This window comes from Pogona vitticeps, chromosome 6 (assembly GCF_051106095.1).
Source record: "Pogona vitticeps strain Pit_001003342236 chromosome 6, PviZW2.1, whole genome shotgun sequence".
NCBI lineage: Eukaryota > Metazoa > Chordata > Lepidosauria > Squamata > Agamidae > Pogona > Pogona vitticeps.
The window spans coordinates 70,318,786-70,338,069 of NC_135788.1; the positions used below are offsets into that span (position 1 = coordinate 70,318,786).

At 42.0% G+C, this 19,284-nt stretch overlaps 1 protein-coding gene and 1 long non-coding RNA gene across 4 annotated transcripts in view; one reads left to right on the forward strand and one right to left on the reverse strand.

The window, feature by feature from the left end:
• The window catches only part of LOC144583555 (uncharacterized), a 457,862-nt gene that overhangs the window by 33,485 nt on the left and 405,093 nt on the right, over positions 1 to 19,284 (forward strand). The window lies entirely within an intron of this gene.
• STAC (SH3 and cysteine rich domain) overlaps positions 1 to 19,284 on the reverse strand; it is an 89,996-nt gene that overhangs the window by 19,939 nt on the left and 50,773 nt on the right. For all 3 annotated transcript variants that reach the window (XM_020803430.3, XM_073003820.2, XM_073003821.2), the window contains 4 exons: positions 8,424 to 8,524; positions 6,934 to 7,015; positions 4,841 to 4,956; positions 655 to 736 (listed from right to left, as the gene is read on the reverse strand). In XM_020803430.3, coding sequence (XP_020659089.2) covers positions 655 to 736; positions 4,841 to 4,956; positions 6,934 to 7,015; positions 8,424 to 8,524 — 381 coding nt within the window. The remainder of the gene's footprint in view (positions 1 to 654; positions 737 to 4,840; positions 4,957 to 6,933; positions 7,016 to 8,423; positions 8,525 to 19,284) is intronic.

Below are 19,284 nucleotides of genomic sequence, written 5' to 3' on the forward strand. Positions count from 1 at the left end.
ATACTAAGGGGACGACAGAGGATGAGATGGTTGGACAGTGTCACCGAAGCAACCAACATGAATCTGACCCAACTCCGGGAGGCAGTGGAAGACAGGAGGGCCTGGCGTGTTCTGGTCCATGGGGTCACGAAGAGTCGGACATGACTAAACGACTAAACGAAACGATAGCTTTTGCACAGGGCAGGAGCAATTTTCCTATTTTGCTAAGGAAAATAAAATATAAACTGGCTCCTATATAATTAATATGCTGAGCTTCTGGCAAGCTTCTGATAGGATGATAGTAAAGAAGTCCAATGCTAATCAACAGAATGATTAAAATACTGCTGATATTTGTTGAGACATACGCATATAGAACTCTGTCAAGTATGGTACTGAAAACATTTAACGTGAGACAGCAATGAGAAATTTCACAATTCTGGGGAGGTGGAGGTGAGGCTGCTTCTCAAGATACATCTGCAAGGTTATGGAGGTAAGTCCAAAATCTGGCTCACATATGGTGTCTATTTCTAATTTTCCACAGTATGTTTGGACTTATGAGGGAGAAATGGCATTTTTCAATTTGTAAACATTTGCTGGGGGGGGGGGAAGGAGGAAGAAATAAATAAAAGATATGTGAACACTTTGATTTGAAGGAACCGAAAGACTCATGCTTACCGCTATTGCTGCGCTTCCTGTTCATGTCAAGCATGCTTCCTGGATTGTTCCCTTCTTCAGGAACTTCTGCCAAATCTGATGTCTGTGAGGAAGGAGAAGAAAAGGGAAGGGAGTGAAAATGAGCAGTCATGTGAATAGAATATAACTTTCATTGAGGAGGTCAAGTAGGGTGGTATCATTATTGGACCACTAAAAAAATCAAACAAATTGCAAACTTCCATGGAGAAAGTTCTACTTCATTGGGTGGGGAACCACCATTTCATGGATAGTGGAGAAAATAATCTCCATAAGGTGGACTTCAGATCCTGGAGAAGAGAACAGCAGGAAACCTGAGATTAGTACTACATCTAGATGTTCATTTAAAGCAAAGAGAGCTTGAAATCTTGCACAGCTCCAGCTCCTCATTGTGAATTCTGTCATGGCTGGACAAACCTCAGATTTGTAGAATCTCTTTTTCTTCACCAGAAACCCAAGAGCCACCAGCTGGAGCCAGAGACGAAAGAGAACAGCCCCATTCAGATGTTTGGTTTGTGTTTAGAATAAACACTTGAAGAGAGGGAGCATGCTAGCCCCACCTCCCTTTGCCTTCTACATATGTAGGGTGTCAGTGAGCAGCAGAGAGCCTCTTCTATCCAGGACATTTGCATAGGGGGCTCTCCATGTGAGTCAGAAACCTGGAAAATCCCTAGCTAGAGCCCTGGGAAATCAGGGCTCCAACTAGGGATGGGAAACGTCATCCCCATATTCAACTATTTTAAACTTCAACTTATTTCCATGCTAATACGTGATTTAAGAATTTTAGTAAAATCCTAAAAAACAGAACTGGACATATTCAACAGGTACAACAGGTTGTGGCATAAAGGAAACCACGGTGCACTTGCTTGTCATCTATGTGTTAAAGATGAGGTGGGTATAGATAAAAGAGGAGGCAACCCTAATTCAGCACTCCAAATGCAGACCAATACACAGTGATGCAAACCCAGACTTCTGAGAGTTAAGCACCCACTGAAAGTAGGCAAAAAGGTAAGCTCACACACTCTTTCTCCTTCTCATTTAATCCACACACAAAAGAAACCTCCACACATGGAAGAATTTAAGTACTAGAACAGGATCTCCCTAGCCAGTGTCTGTCTAAGCATGTCCTACTATATTAGGAAAAACCCACTGGACTTTGTACTGATTTGGGCTAGCTGGAGCCATGGAGCTGGACTGGATGGCACTACAGGCATAGGGTTGTCTATCATGGTGCATATCATTATTGTGTTTAAAATAACAGTACAGTGTAATAGGCCACAGGATGAGGAAGGAGGAAATCACGGCTGAAATCTCAGCTTAGCTAGGAAGTTTAGTGAACCACACTGGCCCAGCCATACTAAGGCTAATCTATCTTCACAGTTTTTGTGAAGATAAAATGGAAGAGGGGAGAAATATAGCATGCTGCCTTGGAGAAAGGCAGGCTAAGAGGAATACTAGGCTACTTCTATAACAAATCCTGCAGCCCTTCATCCTAGTTATTTGAAGATCATGTGTACGCTTTCAAAACAACTGTGGTCTTCAATACTGCTCTCTTGCTCATAATCTGATACTCAACAGCCTGAGTTGCTGAGGAGTAAATCCCACGATTAATTGGCACTCAATACTTCCTCCCACTCCCCATCTGATCAAAATGTTAAGGCAAGCTGACAATATGTTCATATTTTGTATGCTTAAGTAACCATTCATTATTTAACAAAATACTTTACAGGTATGACAAGAAATAATGACATTTGTGGAAACTGGGGTCCCTCATTGAGACAATGGAACAAAATGGAAAGATCACAACATTTGAACAAAGCTATCTCTGTGTTTAATGAAACAAAAACTGACAAGGTGTGATGTTTCCTGTAGGCATATGGAAGCTTGTGTGAAGCACAGAACTCTCCTCCATGCAGATGAGTTCTTTAGAAGAAGAGAAATAATATATTCATAGACCTGTGAGCAGAGGAGTAGCTACAGCAGAGGAGAAACAGATACAGATTGAGAAACTGTCAATAGACCTCTAAAAACAGGTAAAAACTGAGGATGCAATCAAGCAGAGAAATAGCATACATTTTGGATCCTTTGTGGCATGGTCTGGTGTGAGCCATTTTCCGGTGATCACATGATGCACCGGAGATTGGGAACCAGCCCAACTCTGCTCCATGCCTGAATCAGACCCTTTTTGGTCTAGCAGCCAGGTTACTATTTTTGGAGGTCAGGCTGGATCGATTCCCACATAGATGGAAGAGCCACTTTTAGGGAGATCAGTCCCAGCAAAGCAACCCTTTCAGACACAATCCTTTCTCACTATATGGTCACACCCTAAGAGACTATCTAGACCACTGGTTCTTAACCTTGGGTTACTCAGTAGTTTTGGACTGCAACTCCCAGAAGCCTTCACCACCAGCTGACCTGACTGGGGTTTCTGGGAGTTGCAGTTCAAAAGCATCCAAGTAACAAAGGTTAAGAACCACTGGTCTAGACCTTTAGGCTGGCACTTGCTACTCACCAGAAAGCTTTACTCCTAACCCATCTTAATGGTAGAAAATACCAACCAGAGATCACGTTATGGTATAAACCAACACATAACACCTGGATTAAACTTCGGGGAACATGGGCATTGGAGGATTTCCGTCAGTCTTATATCGCCCATGTCTGTTTGTGCTGTTGAAATGTCAAGAACAAAAAATATTCAGTGGTGGGATGTGTGTGGAGATTTTTGTCTGAGAGATCTAATCAGCTTCTCTGACAACATATGACACCAGTCTGCCTACAGAAAAAAATCACCTTACAGCATGTCTTTGTTTCATTGTTTTTGCCTGTAAAGGAAGCACTGATTACCATCCACTTCCCTAACTGTGTAGTGTATACTGAATTCATTTCAAAGAAGCAAACATTTCAAATGTTTTGAAATGGTTCATTTCCCCATAATTATCAAAAATAGTTCTGGTCCTGTTGTTTCTGGTAAAATATCAGTGTTCTAAAATCAAACCCTTTAAACAGGATTCCCCATCTGTTCCATTTCTGTCTCTTTCTCCTACAGCTTTTTAAAAGGCTGCCTTTTTTGTTTTGCTTGATATGCTAGCTAGAATGTAATGTGGATGGAACAGAACTGGCTTCAAAGCTTTATTTTGGGCTTTCTCATGATAAGTGCTGTTTCATCGATGCCACTTTTCTTAGCTAGCAAAAGGTCTCACTCTCTCTGAAATGATTTTGTCTGCTCCCATTTGCTGCCCCTTGTATAAGGACAACTCCATGGAGTCACCCCGTTACTCTTCTGCAGAGAGCTCCTTACTTCTATAAAGCTTAACCCTTTACTTCCAAAGTTTCAGTTCTTTTAATTTTATTTTTTTCATTGGAGCTATCAGCAAGTTTGGGTAACTAGGGTGTTGAACCAGGCTGGTGTTATTTAGAGGGGAGGAAAAAATGCTCCTGGAAGGGCACAAATATATCCAACCTGAGCATATACATCAGTTCCAGCCACTCCTCCCTTGGTAGAAGGAAACACAAAACAGGGGAGCTCAACACAGAACCAACATGGCCATCACTCACGCTTCCTAATTCCATCATACTTTCCCTGCATATCCCACTCTCACATGAATCAAACTGTACCAATACGACAGACAAAACATAGGTACCAAAATTGCTACCAATGACTCCAATCTTCATATTCATGCTTCCTTACCTTTGTCCTCCCCCCACCCCCAATACTTTGTGTGATGTAGTGGATAGAATGATGGACTGGGATTAGGAGACCTGAGTCTCCACTCAGCCATGGAAACTCACAGTGTGTGTGTGTATGGAACTGGAAAAACTACTCCTTACAAATCTCACTTACTTTGAAAGCCTCGTTAGAGTCACTACAAATCAGAAGCAACTTGATGGAATGTAAAACACACATACTCCCTATTATTTACCATGTTTGGCCCTCCCTTTCTTCTGTTACCCCTCTTTCCCAGTATTTTAAAACTGAAAAGTAGACTATAAAGTTTTGGGGGCAAGGACCTGCTGGTGCATGTATGAGTGTAGGAGGGCTTATGTTATTCTGTAAGCACTTCATACACTGTTAGCATTATGAAAAAAAAGTCTTCCTCCACTGCCACTATGTGAGCCAACATCACACTACTGAGCAAATATTAAAAACAAGTAGGCAAAATAGCGTAGTTACAGAATTCCTCTTTGGTGAATCTGTTGTACTGCCAGTACTGCCTTTCTTGGTCTTCTGGGCTAAAGAAGTTCCAAAACGAAGCGTCTCATAGACAGGATCAACTTTATTGCCACATGCTGGAAAAAAGCAAAACAGAGATCGGAAATAAGGGAAAAGAAATAAGATAAAACAAGGCCTCTCTTTTCTCGCTGGGAAATATAACTTATCCTTTCAAGATGCAAACCACCTTCTCATCTTCTGACCAAAAGAGATGTTCAGCAGAAGGTCTGATACTGGAATCAGCTCCTAAACATTGAACATTAAAAAGAGACCCTGTCTGGTACACCGGTTAGAAGAATCCGAATAAGACAGACCCCAATCCAATCACAACTCAGCCGTAAAACTCACTGGGTGACCTTCCTGTTCCTGACACTGTGTCACAACCATCTTTATGGTTGTTGTACATTTTTTTGGGCTGTTTGGCCGTGTTCTGAAGGTTGTTCTTCCTAACGTTTCACCAGTTTCTGTGGCCAGCATCTTCAGAGGACAGGAGTCAGAACTCTGTGCTCTGTTGCATTTTGTGGGATAGTTGAGTATTTATAGCTGTGGGATCAGCTTTTGTCCTTCTTAGGAGATTGGGAACCTCTATCGAATGATTTGTTGTTTTACACAGATGCAAATTTTGGTAACCATTAGGCAGCAGAGCTTCTAATCTGTACAGTAAATGCTTTTGCTATAAAGCACATTCAGTTTGTTGATTAATCCAGCCTTGATATTGCTACCATGATGATGGTAGACCATAATGATTCACTATATAATGGTTTTTGGATTTTTCTTCAAAAAGCCTATAAAACACTTAGCTCCTTTGTCGTTTAGTCGTTTAGTCATTTCCGACTCTTCGTGACCCCATGGACCAGAGCACGCCAGGTCCGCCTATCTTCCACTGCCTCCCGGAGTTGTGTTAAATTCATTCTGGTAGCGTCGATGACACTGTCCAACCATGTCGTCCTCTGTCGTCCACTTCTCCTCTTGCCTCCACACTTTCCTAACATCAAGGTCTTTTCCAAGGAGTCTTCTCTTCTCATGAGATGGCCAAAGTATTGGAGCCTCAGCTTCAGGATCTGTCCTTCCAGTGAGCACTCAGGCTTGATTTCCTTTAGAATTGATAGGTTTGCTCTCCTTGAGTCCAGGGGACTCTCAAGAGCCTCCTCCAGCACCACAATTCAAAAGCATCAATTCTTCGGCAGTCAGCTTTCTTTATGGTCCATCTCTCACTTTCATACATCACTACTGGAAAAACCATAGCTTTGACTATGCGGAACTTTGTCGACAAGGTGATGTCTCTGCTTTTTAGGATGCTGTCAAGGTTTGTCATCGCTTTCCTCCCAAGAAGCAGGTGTCTTTTAATTTCGTGGCTGTTGTCCCCATCTGCAGTGATCATGGAGCCCAAGAAAGTAAAATCTGTCACTGCCTCCATATCTTCCCCTTCTATTTCCCAGGAGGTGATGGGACCAGTGGCCATGATCTTAGTTTTTTTGATGCTGAGCTTCAGACCATTTTTTGCACTTTCCTCTTTCACCTTCATTACAAGGTTCCTTAATTCCTCCTCACTTTCTGCCATCAGAGTGGTATCAACTGCATATCGGAGGTTGTTGGTATTTCTTCTGGCAATCTCAATTCTGGCTTGGGATTCCTCCAGTCCAGCCTTCCGCATGATGTATTCTGCATATAAGCTGAATAAGCAGGGGGACAATATACAGCCTTGTCGTACTCCTTTTCCAATTTTGAACCAATCAGTTGTTCCATATCCAGTTCTAACTGTTGCTTCCTGTCCCATGTATAGGCTCTTTAGACCTGATCAGATACTGTTGGTCTACAGCTCCCACCATCCCTAGCAACAGGCCATGCTCCTAAGCAGCTGATTGGAGATGCAGTCCATCAATAGCTGGAGGTTCCCAGGTTTCCCAGACCTGGCTTAAAGAGAAAGCCATACAAATCCCTCTGTGGGCAAGCATCCCTAACAGAAACACAGGAAGATCTGTGTATTTGGCCTGCATGCTGGAAACTGCAAAATGGAAAAACAGAGGAAAAATTAAAACTCCCTCTGCACTTACCAATAGGCATAACTTCTTTGATGCATCCAAATTGCTCATGAATTAGCAATGGAGAGCTGTAGTAGCGGCGGAAACCTTTGGGCTAAAGAGAGAGAAACAGTAAGAGAGAAAATTCACAAGTGGCCCATGTTGTAATGGAGCTTGGCAAGATTAAAATGCCAGGACTCTATAATGAGCATACTTCAGCTTCCCCCTCCCATCCAGCCTCTCCATTCTTTCTGAACTTAGCTACAATCTTCAGGGTTGTTGGGATGAATTTTCCAAATTTATTGTTTTGTAACGCAAAATGTCTGTCTATGTCTATTGACAACATATATAACACATATTGACAATGGTGCCTGCACTTTCAAAATCTCTCTGCATGAAGCAATGTAAGAACACTTTTTATCTCTATTGGAGTGGAGCCTCTGTTTCTCATTTCTCCATTTCTCTGGGGCTTAATGGCTGAAATCCAGGACTAAATTACAACTATAGTAGGTCCACCAAATCAATTGGACTTTCAGAGGAGTGGACTCACCAAATCCTCATGGATTCAATGGGCCTGCTCTAGTTGTGACTCACTACTGGAGTTTAGCCAATAATTAGCAAGGACAGTAATGTCTTCTGCCTATCACCTTCAATTTTACTGTTCCTTCTACCCTTAGCTGTAATCCTGACAGCAACTGAGGGAGAAAAAGGCATTGCCTAGCCATATTGTCGTAAGCTTCCTATGAGGGAAAGTATGGTGTGGCAGTGATGGTCCTGAATGGGCCATAAGATCCATTATCTTTGTAAAAGACTTGCTTTGGGTGGAGATGAAGGCTGCTAGAATTGACTCATTGACATAGATCAACACAACAGCCTGCTTTGGCAGGTGGGAAAGATGGGAATTGTTGCGAGGGTCACATATACTTCGAAATTTAACAACCTTTTTGTGAATAACTGCCTTGAAAGGAAGTGTGAGGCACTTGGTAGGCACTGTTCTATCTCCTTGTCATGTCATTGCTCAGGGGATATTCAGAAAGTGCTTGTGAGCAAGGATTCTGCCACAGCAAGGACAGAAAGGAACCAGGGAAACCAAAGGTAGGCAACTGACCCCCAACCCTGAGCAGAACTGTGGTTATTGGCAGGGGATCAGCAATATTGTCTTCCTAATGCTAGCTTATCTCTAACATGGTATAAAAACCACTTTTCCTTACAGCTCCAGTAAGCTATTTCTCTGAAGTAAAGTTGCCAGAATCCTTCATTCTGGCTGGGGAATTCTGGGATATGTAGTCTAGAAAAAGGCAACCTTTTCTGAGCTATGCCCTTCCTCAGTTGTGTTTGTCTGGTCTTGGCCTGATCTGGTTTTTGCATTATTGCCTTGATCTGTATGTTTCTATCCTATCAACACTGGAAGTTCATTTTTTCTGCTTTGCTGAAATGACGGGCCTTGATTTCAGTGACATGCTGAAATACCCCTTGCACAGCTATAGCTTTTTGCTGTAATTGGTCCCATTCTTTTGGCTTACCAGTTTACCCATGCAGCGTTGCTGTCCAATGCTCTCTGCACATTTGTGATGAATGCTCAGCTTACATGCCTTACAGCGCAGTCCGTGTTTAGCATTTGTCCCTGGTAGGTGGGGGGAAAGCACAGAAACAATGTAATTACAGAACATCAATAGTTTCCATGCACTCACTAAGTGACCTGGCCTAAAATTTTCAAAAGGGTTCCATTCTTACAGGACTACATAAAATCCCAATCTTATTTCAAGGGAATAGAATCAGTGTGACTTTTTAAAGCTTCTTCCAGTTTGGTGCTTTTCTTTCAGAATTCCCTGTATTTCATAGAAGAGCTATAGCTTAGTCCTTAGTGGTAAATAATTCTGTGTATTTACAATAACTGTAATCCAAAATGGAGCCCTATATTGTGTGGAAGTAGTTCTGAGTTGTTAAGTTGCTTTGGTATTTGCTTCATAACTGCATTAGATTTTGCCAGCATAATTTGCAAGCCCACCCCCCACCCCCCAGATGATGACTTTTAAAATATTCTCTGCCCCATCAATCTTGGAACATCCAGTCACGCTTGCTATTTGGTAATGCTATCTCACTTTGTTCACAAGTAATACAGCAGCAAATGAAATGGTAGCAGTATTGTTAAAAATGAAGCAATGTGGCATGAAATGCAATTAATTGCACAATCCAAAACTCAGCTGCTCATTAGGTAAAGAGTACTATGATAAGGTGGAAGTACAGATGCACCACATGAACACATCTACAGAAAACCCCCTATTTGCTTTGGAAAGCCTCTGCCAGTAAAGCCACTCCACCAGGGTTCTGCCCATAAAATCCTGAAACCAGGGTGGTATCAGGGCAAACTCGACCAGTAGAGAAGCGGAACACACCTCCATTCAATCCTAACCACCCACATTAAATGAACTCATCCACAAACATGGAAATCCCATGAAAAGGTGTGATGTAAGATAAGCAACTGGCCTCTCATTCATTCCAGCAGTGGTGGTGGTGGTGGAGGAGGAGGAATAAGATTTCTCCCCCTGCTTCTCATGAGAGTTTTTCCTAACTCTGCTCCATGTCCAAGCTAGGGATGGTTTTGATAGACTAGTTTACTTAGTGACACAATTATGGTCATGGATATATGAGACTTACTCCCCTGTAAGTAAGTATAAGGACTGCAGGCTAAAATATCATGGTCCTGATCCAGAAAGAGAAGAAACACCAAGAGAGGCCCGGAAGGAAAAAACAAGAAACCAGGCCTTCTCGGCGGTGGCCCCTCGGCTGTGGAACACAATCCCTACTGAGTGGTATAAATATACAGCTCAGAGTGGTATAAATATACCAGATGGGCAGGATATAAATCAAATAAATAAATAAAATGAAATTTGGCTGGCACCCTTGCTGGGTGTTTTCAAAAACCAGTTGAAAACTTGGTTGTTTAAACAGGCCTTCCCTCCAGTCAATTAAGTGTTTTCTTTTTTCTTCCTTTTTTGAGTCTTGCCATCTTGGAAATTTATTGTGTAAAAATTTAAAATTAATTGTAATAATGGTATTTTATATACAGTGGACCCTCGACTTACAGACGGCTCGACTTACAGACTTTTCGAGTTACAGACTTCTCTGGCTGCAAAATTTAGATTCGACTTGCAGCCAGAGAATCGACTTACAGACCAGAAAAAAACCAAAATGGAATAAAAATAGAATAAAAACCACTGGTTATGGGATTAATCGGTTTTCAGTACATTGTAGGTCAATGGAGATTCGACTTACAGACTTTTCGACTTGCAGCCACCATTCCAATATGGATTAATTCCTTAAATAGAGAGTCCACTGTATGTTATCTTGTGTTTTAACCTATATAAGCTGCCCCGAGTAGATGTTGTCTAGAGGGGCGGGGTAAAAATTGAATAAACAAACAAACAAACAAGAGGGCTGTTGTAGTAGCACTCCACTGACAGACCAGGGGGAAGCAAAAAAGGGCAATTTGATCGCTGCGATTGGTGGGTTATTTCATTGCCATGATCTATGGCCCTAAGTTACCCCTTTTTCTCAGAGGCAAGCATTACTTCACACAGAGCTGAAGCAACATCCTTCAGTTTTCCAAACAGTTACACCTTATGGCTGAATAAGCAATCTGATCCCTGCAGACTGCTGAAAGGGAGGCTCATGGAGACTTCAGAAGAACTCAACAGCTTGCTGTTGTGGAAATATAATGGATTCTAATAAAGGCATTAGGATAATTAGGAGCTGAGATTTTGTTTTGTTCTTCTGGTTCAATGCAGCAACATCCGTCTCCACATTCATAGCAATATATGTCTGTTCCCCTCTCCTCAGTTCTACATCCAGGAACCATTACAGGAAAGAAGATGTTGCGCCTTGATTAGCAATGAACAACCCTGTGAAGCAGCCCCTGAGACTGTATGTAGAAATCCATTTCACAGGAGACAGTGTGCAGATGGTCTCTTCCAGGAAGGCTCCTTTCACTTATTAGATAATAATAAGCTTAGAACTGCAGAGCCAAAATGGACCCTATAGATCATCAGAACAAGCGCCTGTCAAGGAGGCACAGTGGGGTTTTGTATTCCCTGCCTTTGACTCCATAGCAAGATACCTGAGCCACTGAGCTATCGGCAGTTCATCTTATTTATCGAGACACACAGAGGTGCATCTTCTCCCTAGTGATTTGCAGAAGCATTCATTCACATTCTAAGGTAGATATTCACTAGACAATGCTGCCCAACTTGATTTTTAGGCTGGGAAAACATCTATTGAGCTTCTACCTGTCAAGTACACTTGCCCTAACTGTTATTCACCAAGCACCTTTCTGTGATAAAGCAGAATTCATACACTGAAATTCTCTCTTACCACCAAAGGGGGAGGGAGAGGGGGGGGGACAGAGAGAGAACTGTGTTTGGCCATCTACAGAGCGCCTACTTCCAGATACATGTGCTGCTCTTAACACTGCCACAAAAGTCATCCTTTTAAAACACCCTCCTTCCTCCCACCTTCCAAATGTCTGGGCAATCAATTCACTACTGCTGAGAGCACCCAGCTGTAGATTGCATCATGTGACAGAGTAATGTTATACAACACTAAGAGAAATTACTTGAGAGAGAATGGAAGATTAATGATTAAAGAAAGATGTTCTTAACTATTAAGTGGTTTAGGGAGGATCTACAGGGAGAGTTTAATGGGTGGCATGCAGTAATTTCCCTACTCCTCCCCCTGCTTATGGGGAGGACACAATTGTCCTGTGTGCAGAGGGAGGACTCATGCTTCTCAGTGAGGATTTAATGCAAATTGTACATCCTGCCCCTCCCCATCTAGGAGAAAAGAAATCCCCACTGGAGCGAATGGGGACTTTCGCTTTTAAAGATCAGCTGTACCAATGAGAAGGGGCATTTTTTTTGTTACAACAAGAGCTGAAGGGGGAAGAGAGATGCCATTTAGGACTCCCCTGACTAAACCAATAATTAGGGAAAAAGAATACAGTTTGGTCCTTTTGAGGTACAGATGCTTCTCATTAACCCTAGCTGAGATAGTACTGTACATCTGTCCCTGGATTGCATCTTTATCCCAGTACAGGTTACAGGGACAGGAATCTTATGGCTCACTGCTCCCCCACAGAGACCTAAATTCCATCTTCCCCAAGCTTTCTGTCTGACATGGTAGTTTTCTAGATGCCAGCTTTTTCTTTTTTCTCTTAAAACATGGAAGCATTCAACTCATAATCCCCTCCTTGTTAATTTGCAGTAGTACAATTCAGAACCAGGTTTGCTGTTTCCCCTTGCAGCAAACTTGCAACCAGCACTGCTGGTAGGACACTGAAGATGGTGGTGCTCACTGAAGCTGATGGGAGGAGAGAAAGCAAAACCCTCCTTCATGTGGCGAGTTCAGAGTTCAGTGAAAATAGGAGCTCTCCACTCCCACCCCAAGAATCTTTGGATCTCAGCTGATAAACTTTTTCATTCCTGCTTGCTTGTGTATCTTTGTGAATGTTTATTTGGTGTACCTGTGCATGCATGTAGGCAAAGGAGGGGTTCCAAGGCCAAAAATGTTGACCACCCCTGCCCTCCATGAATGAAAAGTGGATTTGTTATTGCTTTAATACAGTATTATGGTTGGCTTTGCTGCATTTAAACAGTGATAATCTCTTGTTTTCATTTATACTTGCTTTTAACCTTTTTGTAAATGGCTTTCCATCTAAGTTCTGGGACAAAAGTAGGATATAAATCAATTCAATAAATCAACCAATAAAATACTACCCACCATTTTCAAAATGGCACATGTACATTCTCTGTGTCTGCATTACTAGGAAAGAAACATACCATTAAGTTGGATCCAGACTTGGTAATGCTTAAAGCAGAACCCACTGCCATCAGTGGGAGTTATGAGATTAAAGTTCCTCACAGCGTCCAACAGGTTTACTTGTCTAAATTCAGATTTATTCCTAGCAGTATATCAGATATTATTTCATCTGTTTTAAATCAGAACCTTTCTTTTTCTTTTGGTATCTTAGTTTTACATTTGTGTAAAAATGCAAGCTCCAACTACCTCAATAGGATGAATTCCACATCCATGGATTATTTATATTTCTGCTACTGCTAGTCTGTGGGTATGTTAGTAAGTTTCAGAGATGTATCACTGATACATACTGGGGGCCTAAAGACAATCTTTGTAAGTTAAAATAAAGTTTCCTTTAACAATTGTATTTTTCCATAACTCTGCAGACTGAGGCATAAGTAAGGAAGAACTTTTGTCATGCGTCATATTTTCAAGCAAATACTATAATTTACATTTCACTGTCATTTCTCCTACTCTTGGGGAAAAAGGTAATTTCTGTCTCATGTATTTTATAGCATGGTTTTTGTTCCAATTTCTGATATTTAGCATTCCAGCCATACCTTATGCTAGGAACAGAGATCAATGCCTTCCTGAAGCCAGAGGAGCAGGTATATTTTAAAAGGCAGTGAACAATGACACTTCTTGGTACTTAGATGCTGAAGATTAATGGTTTACATAAGTATAAATGTGATCTGAGTTATTTATGGAAAGTGATTTCCTCAAATAAAAGGTCTACAAGAATATCTGTAAGACAACACTTTATAACTGTGAGACCCCTAAAGACAAGAAACCTTGTCTAAGGCCTATCCCATGCAGATTTATTGACGAGCAAATCCCACTGAACATGATGTGACTAAGAGTGAGTAAACATCAACAGGTAGAATATAAGAGAACCAAATTGCCACTACCTGTCCTAAAATCTCATGTTAAGCATGCCATAAGTTAAAGCACAAGAACAAATCTAAAAAAGATAGAGATGAGTTCAACCAACCAACTAACCAATTAAAGCCACTGTCCCCTTGAGACAGGGACGTGGTGGCGCTGTGGGCTAAACCGCAGAAGCCTGTGCTGCAGGGTCAGAAGACCAAGCAGTCGTAAGATCGAATCCACGCGACGGAGTGAGCTCCCGTCGCTTGTCCCAGCTCCCGCCAACCTAGCGGTTCGAAAGCATGCAAATGCAAGTAGATAAATAGGGACCACTTTGGTGGGAAGGTAACAGCGTTCCGTGTCTAAGTCGCACTGGCCATGTGACCACGGAAGATTGTCTTCAGACAAACGCTGGCTCTATGGCTTGGAAACGGGGATGAGCACCGCCCCCTAGAGTCGAACACGACTGGACAACAATTGTCAAGGGGAACCTTTACCTTTACCTTTTACCCCTTGAGAAATATAATATTAATAACAATAACAAGAATAAAGATGATGACGATGACGACAGTGATAATACTTTGAGACTGTAATAGTCTGAGAATTGGACAGTCATGAGATTGTGGGATGGTAATGGCAAAGCACTCCTTGAACACCCCACTTTACCTTGGCAACCCTATTAAGACTGTCATAAACTGGAAGCAACTTGATGACACATAATACATTACATTCAAGTACCCAGTGTATATTTATCATGCATATGTGAATGAGCTATGATAAATATAACACACAGCCTGAACAACTTTTGTGACTCCTGATATTTGCCTTAAACATAATGGCTAGAATCCTGCCAAGGAAACTGAGAAGGGCAATTCTGCAAGCTGTTCCCTCGCTTCAACAGTCTGTACTTTGTTTTTACTGCTCATGTATTGGCTGTCAAACCGGGGACATACTGGGGGTCATGTAACTGATCGGTTGCACAAAGGACGGTCCTTGTATGATTTCCCTGATGTGTGCAGTTTTTCCCAAACAGGGTTTTGGCCTCAGTCTGCACATTCTATTGCTAGCCATCAACTTCACATTCCTCATCCAGCTGGTATTGGGCACATTCAGTTTTGCTATTTGGACTAGGGTAAGCGGGTTTTCTTGTCTGATGCACATATGGATTTTTTTTAAAAGTCGACATTGAGATTTATGCTTGCAGGATACACAAAAATCCAACTGTAAGCTAGGTATTTTTGAAGTGTTCCTAAAATTATTTGAGAGGCCATCATAAACAAGTGACTCATTAAGAAGCATGATAATTTGTTTTGTTTCTGGGGATGACTCTTTTCACACTGACATCCTGCTCTTGGCAAGATTTTCTGGATGAGTGCAGATGAGAATACGCCAATCACTGTCAACATGCCTCAAATCTTAATACAGCCATTGTTCCTGAATTCTTGGACTATCTGGAATGCAGATAATTGGCAATGGCTGGTGATGATGGAATTTGTAGTCAACACATTAGGAGGACATCTTTTCAAAGAAGGCTCTATCACTGGACTCAGAGTAAAGCATTTAAGTCAACAAATTCAGGAAATTCTAGAGTTTGTTGAAATATAACGGAACACATTTATTTCTTTATGTTTAATTTATATAGTTCCTTTCAGTTAAAAAATACATTATTCATCAGTAGAGAGGAACTAAGATGGGGTGGCTTTTGGCTGGTTTATTGAATGGCCAACTCTAATTTTTTATTCACCAGTTTTCCCATTAAAAGAAATGCCTTGGCCTGGCTTTTCTTTCTGTCTGTGTATTTGTGCAGAAGGGCTGGTGTGTACTAACTGCCATTTGGGAACAAGTGTACTGTATATAATGATCCCATATATAAATTCTTCCTCAGTAGCTATACAGTGGGAGAAAACCTAAATTGCAGGCTGTTCTTCATCTAGCCACATACTTTTACATTTAATGGAATCACTCTTAAATGTTTCTTGTAGATGGATCTCCCTCCCTCTCTGTGTCACCCTACTCCAGTGTTTCCCAACCTGGGAATCGTGACCCATTTGGGGTGTGTGTTGTGGGTCACCTTATATGTGTTATAGCCCTTGTTAAATAATTTCTTCCTTGACTTTTCAGAGTGGGATATTAAAGTTAGTGTGTATGTGTATGAGAAACAGGCCCTTTGGGGAAGAAAGAAGCCTCTACTTTCTGAGAATGGATGAAGCTACCCTATTAAAAATGCCTTTTTATGCAAACATGGTGGTGAGGGTTTGCAAGTTATTTGGCTATTATAAAAGGGGGTCAGAACTTGAAAATGGTTGAGAACCACTGCCCTATAGTGACTACATTCCAATGTAATGCAAAACCATGATTTAAACAGGGTTTAATTGGAACTCTGGCTACCTTTTGTATTACATAAATTGTGCAAAACTATCTGTACTTTTGCAAACTTAGATGAATGGTTGTGAATTTCTAACTGTGGTGTAAATTAAATCAAAGGAATATTGTGCCATTGTTTTCTTGAAAGATCCAAGATGAAAACTAAAAGAAGAACTTCTGATCCTCTCTTTGTGGCCTCATCAAAGCACACACGAGAAAAGGCAGAACTACACAAGGGCATTGGTAGTGCATAGAATACTGAAACACAATTTCATGTTATTGGTATTAGACCAATCTGTCCATTTCCTTGATAGCTCAGCCCATTTCTTCTACAGTTATGCATTCTGCCTTGACTCTGTGAGTCAAAGTAGACAACATACTCAGCTCACATTTAAAAGAGGAGTGGGAAAAAAATGATTGCCCAGTATGAACTTTTATCACCTTTGTGTCTTACAAATTAGGATGCTTTGTTTGTGATTGGTCACTGGGAGATTAACATGGGTTTAGTATGCAAATCTAAAAAACAGACTTTATAGATTACAGCAGTTGTTCCCAACTTTGAGTCTCCAAATGTTCTTGGATTACAACTCCCAGAAATCCTGGCCAGCACAGCTAGTGGAGAAGGAAGACTTCAATTTCAGACCTCTACTGCCTTGTGGCTATATCCACCAATGAAAAGGCTTCAGGAGTTAACCTTGAAGCAAAATCCAGAGCCAGAGTCCCAGAGGCAGTTTGTGACTGTGCACAGTCACATTCTGGCAACTCCTGCAATGTTGCTGGAACCAGTTGTATTGGCTCTTGCCTTTCCATTGGACTACTTCAGTGACATGGAGAGGGGGGATTTTCTGCTTGGGTAACAGTCTATCCTCCATATTATTTTACCCAGGCTTTGTGCTCTGGAGAGGACACTCCAGCTTCGCATACAGCATTGAAACAACACGGGAAATAGCAGTTACCAGTTACAAGTCTTTCCTCGATTGGCATATAGCATGACGCCAGGGGCTACTTCCTACGGTGGGAGAGGTCATCACATCTCACTAGCAGCTACTTCCTGCCTTAAGCTGGGCAGTCCCCAGCCAGTAAGGTGCTGCCTCTCCATGGTCTGTTAACCTCATGGAGTGCGTACGGTTTAGGGTGAAAGCGAACAAGCAGATTGATAACTGTGCACCATGCAACAATCATAAGAAAACTTCTGCCCTAAAGTCGGGCACCTGGAATGTTCGGACAATGACCCCTGGCTTTTCTGATGACCTGCAGGAAACAGACGGCATGCGCAAGACAGCTGTAATCAACATGGAACTGAGTAGGCTGCAGATGGACATTACTGCCCTGCAAGAGACGAGATTGCCAGACACGGGATCTGTCACAGAAAAAAAAAATCTCATTCTTCTGGCAGGGAAAAGCTTTGAATGAGACCAGGGAATATGGTGTTGGCTTTGAAGTTAGAAATACTCTGCAGAGATCCATTGTTTCACCTACCGTGGGGAGTGAAAGAATCCTGCCTCTGTAGCTCCATTCATCAGCATATTAGTGCATATGGACCAACACTGTCATCTACAGCAGAAGTGAAAGACAAATTCTATGATGATCTGGCAGCTACTATCAAAAAAATCTCAGAGAGCGAGCCGCTGTTTATTTTCGGGGACTTTAACGTTAGAGTTGGTGCTGATTACAATTCTTGGCCCACTTGTCTAGGCTGCTTTGGCACTGGAAAGATGAATGAAAATGGCCAACACTTGCTAGACTTTTGCTATTATTCTGGTCTTTATGCCAGCAATACATTCTTTGATATGAAGTTTTGACACAGAGTCTCTTGGAGACATCCAAAATTGAAGCAGTGGCATCAGCTTGATTTGATCCTCATTAGATGCTCTAGCCCTCCTAGTATTACAATCACACACAGTTATCAGGATGCTGATTGCGATACTGATCACTCCCTGGTGTGTAGCAGAGTAAAACTGTGAATAAAGAGACTGTATCACACAAAAAATGAAGGAAGGCCACATATTGACATCAGCAAGACTCACAATCAGAGAAAAGTGGAGGAATTTGCCCAAACTCTTCAGGAAACTCTTCCAGGCCCGGCTGGTACAAATGCACCTGAACGATGGGAACATTTCAACAATGCTGTTTATAACACCGCCTTGTCCACATTTGGCAAGACAATAAAAAAATGGCAGACTGTTTCAAAGCCCATTTGGAGGAGTTGATGCCAGCCATCGAGGATAAGAGGAGAGCTCTAGCAGCATACGAAGCCTGTCCTAGTGAGTGCAACTTGCAGGTTCTTCAAGTTGCTCATGGCAAAGTCCAACAGGCTGCCAAGTGATGTTCTAACAATTATTGGCTTCAGCTCTGCTCCCAGATACAGACAGCAGTGGACACAGATAACATCAAGGGAATGTATGATGGTATCAAGCAGGCTTTAGGTCCAATAGATAAGAAATCTGCTCCTTCGATAAGAAATCTGCTACAAGAGTGATCATCCAGGACCTTGCACAGCAGATGGAACACTGGGTGCAGAACTGCTCTGAGCTATATTCTAGAGAGAATGTAGTAACTGAAGAGGCAATAAATAACATCGAGTGCCTGCCTGTCTTGGAATAGTTGGACAGCGAACCAACTTTAGCAGAAATAAAAGCGGCCTTGAATACCCTCACCTCCGGCAAGGCACCTGGGAAGGATAACGTCCCCGCTGAAGTCCTGTAAAGAGATCATCCTCTCTCTCTCCACCAGCAGCAGAAGTGCGCAGCCGCCCAGGGGCCTGTGGAGCCAGAATCCATGTCAAAGAAAAGGACTGTTGAATCCCTGCAAAAACTGTGCTTGGTGAATGTGGCTGAGCATATGGAGCCTGTCTGGGTCAAGGATTATACCATGGTCAGTTACTGGGAAGGGTATCATTGCCGCTACACTGTGGGTCCCTTCAGTGTGTTGACTGATGTTTTATTTTCCTGCTATTCCCTATTTTTCAACTAGGCAGATTAGAAGAAATCAGGCAGATGAGTAAGCAAATAGGCCAGTAAAACAAGCCATGTGAAAAAAAACTACAATTAAATTTACAATAGGTTTTAAATGACTAATGAAATAGGTTTTCCCTTCAGTACGGCTGATGGTGACCTTTCTCTCCTGTGGTGAAGACCTCCTTCCTTCATCTGACATGTGCTAGAAAGAATTTTGAATGAGAGTGACAGAAACTTGCAATCACATCCCACTGGATCATATGAAAAGGCCCTGGATCTTTCCTGGAATGGTGTGTCTACCTCCAGCTGGCAAGGAAGAAGACTAAGCATCAAACTGCTTTATCTC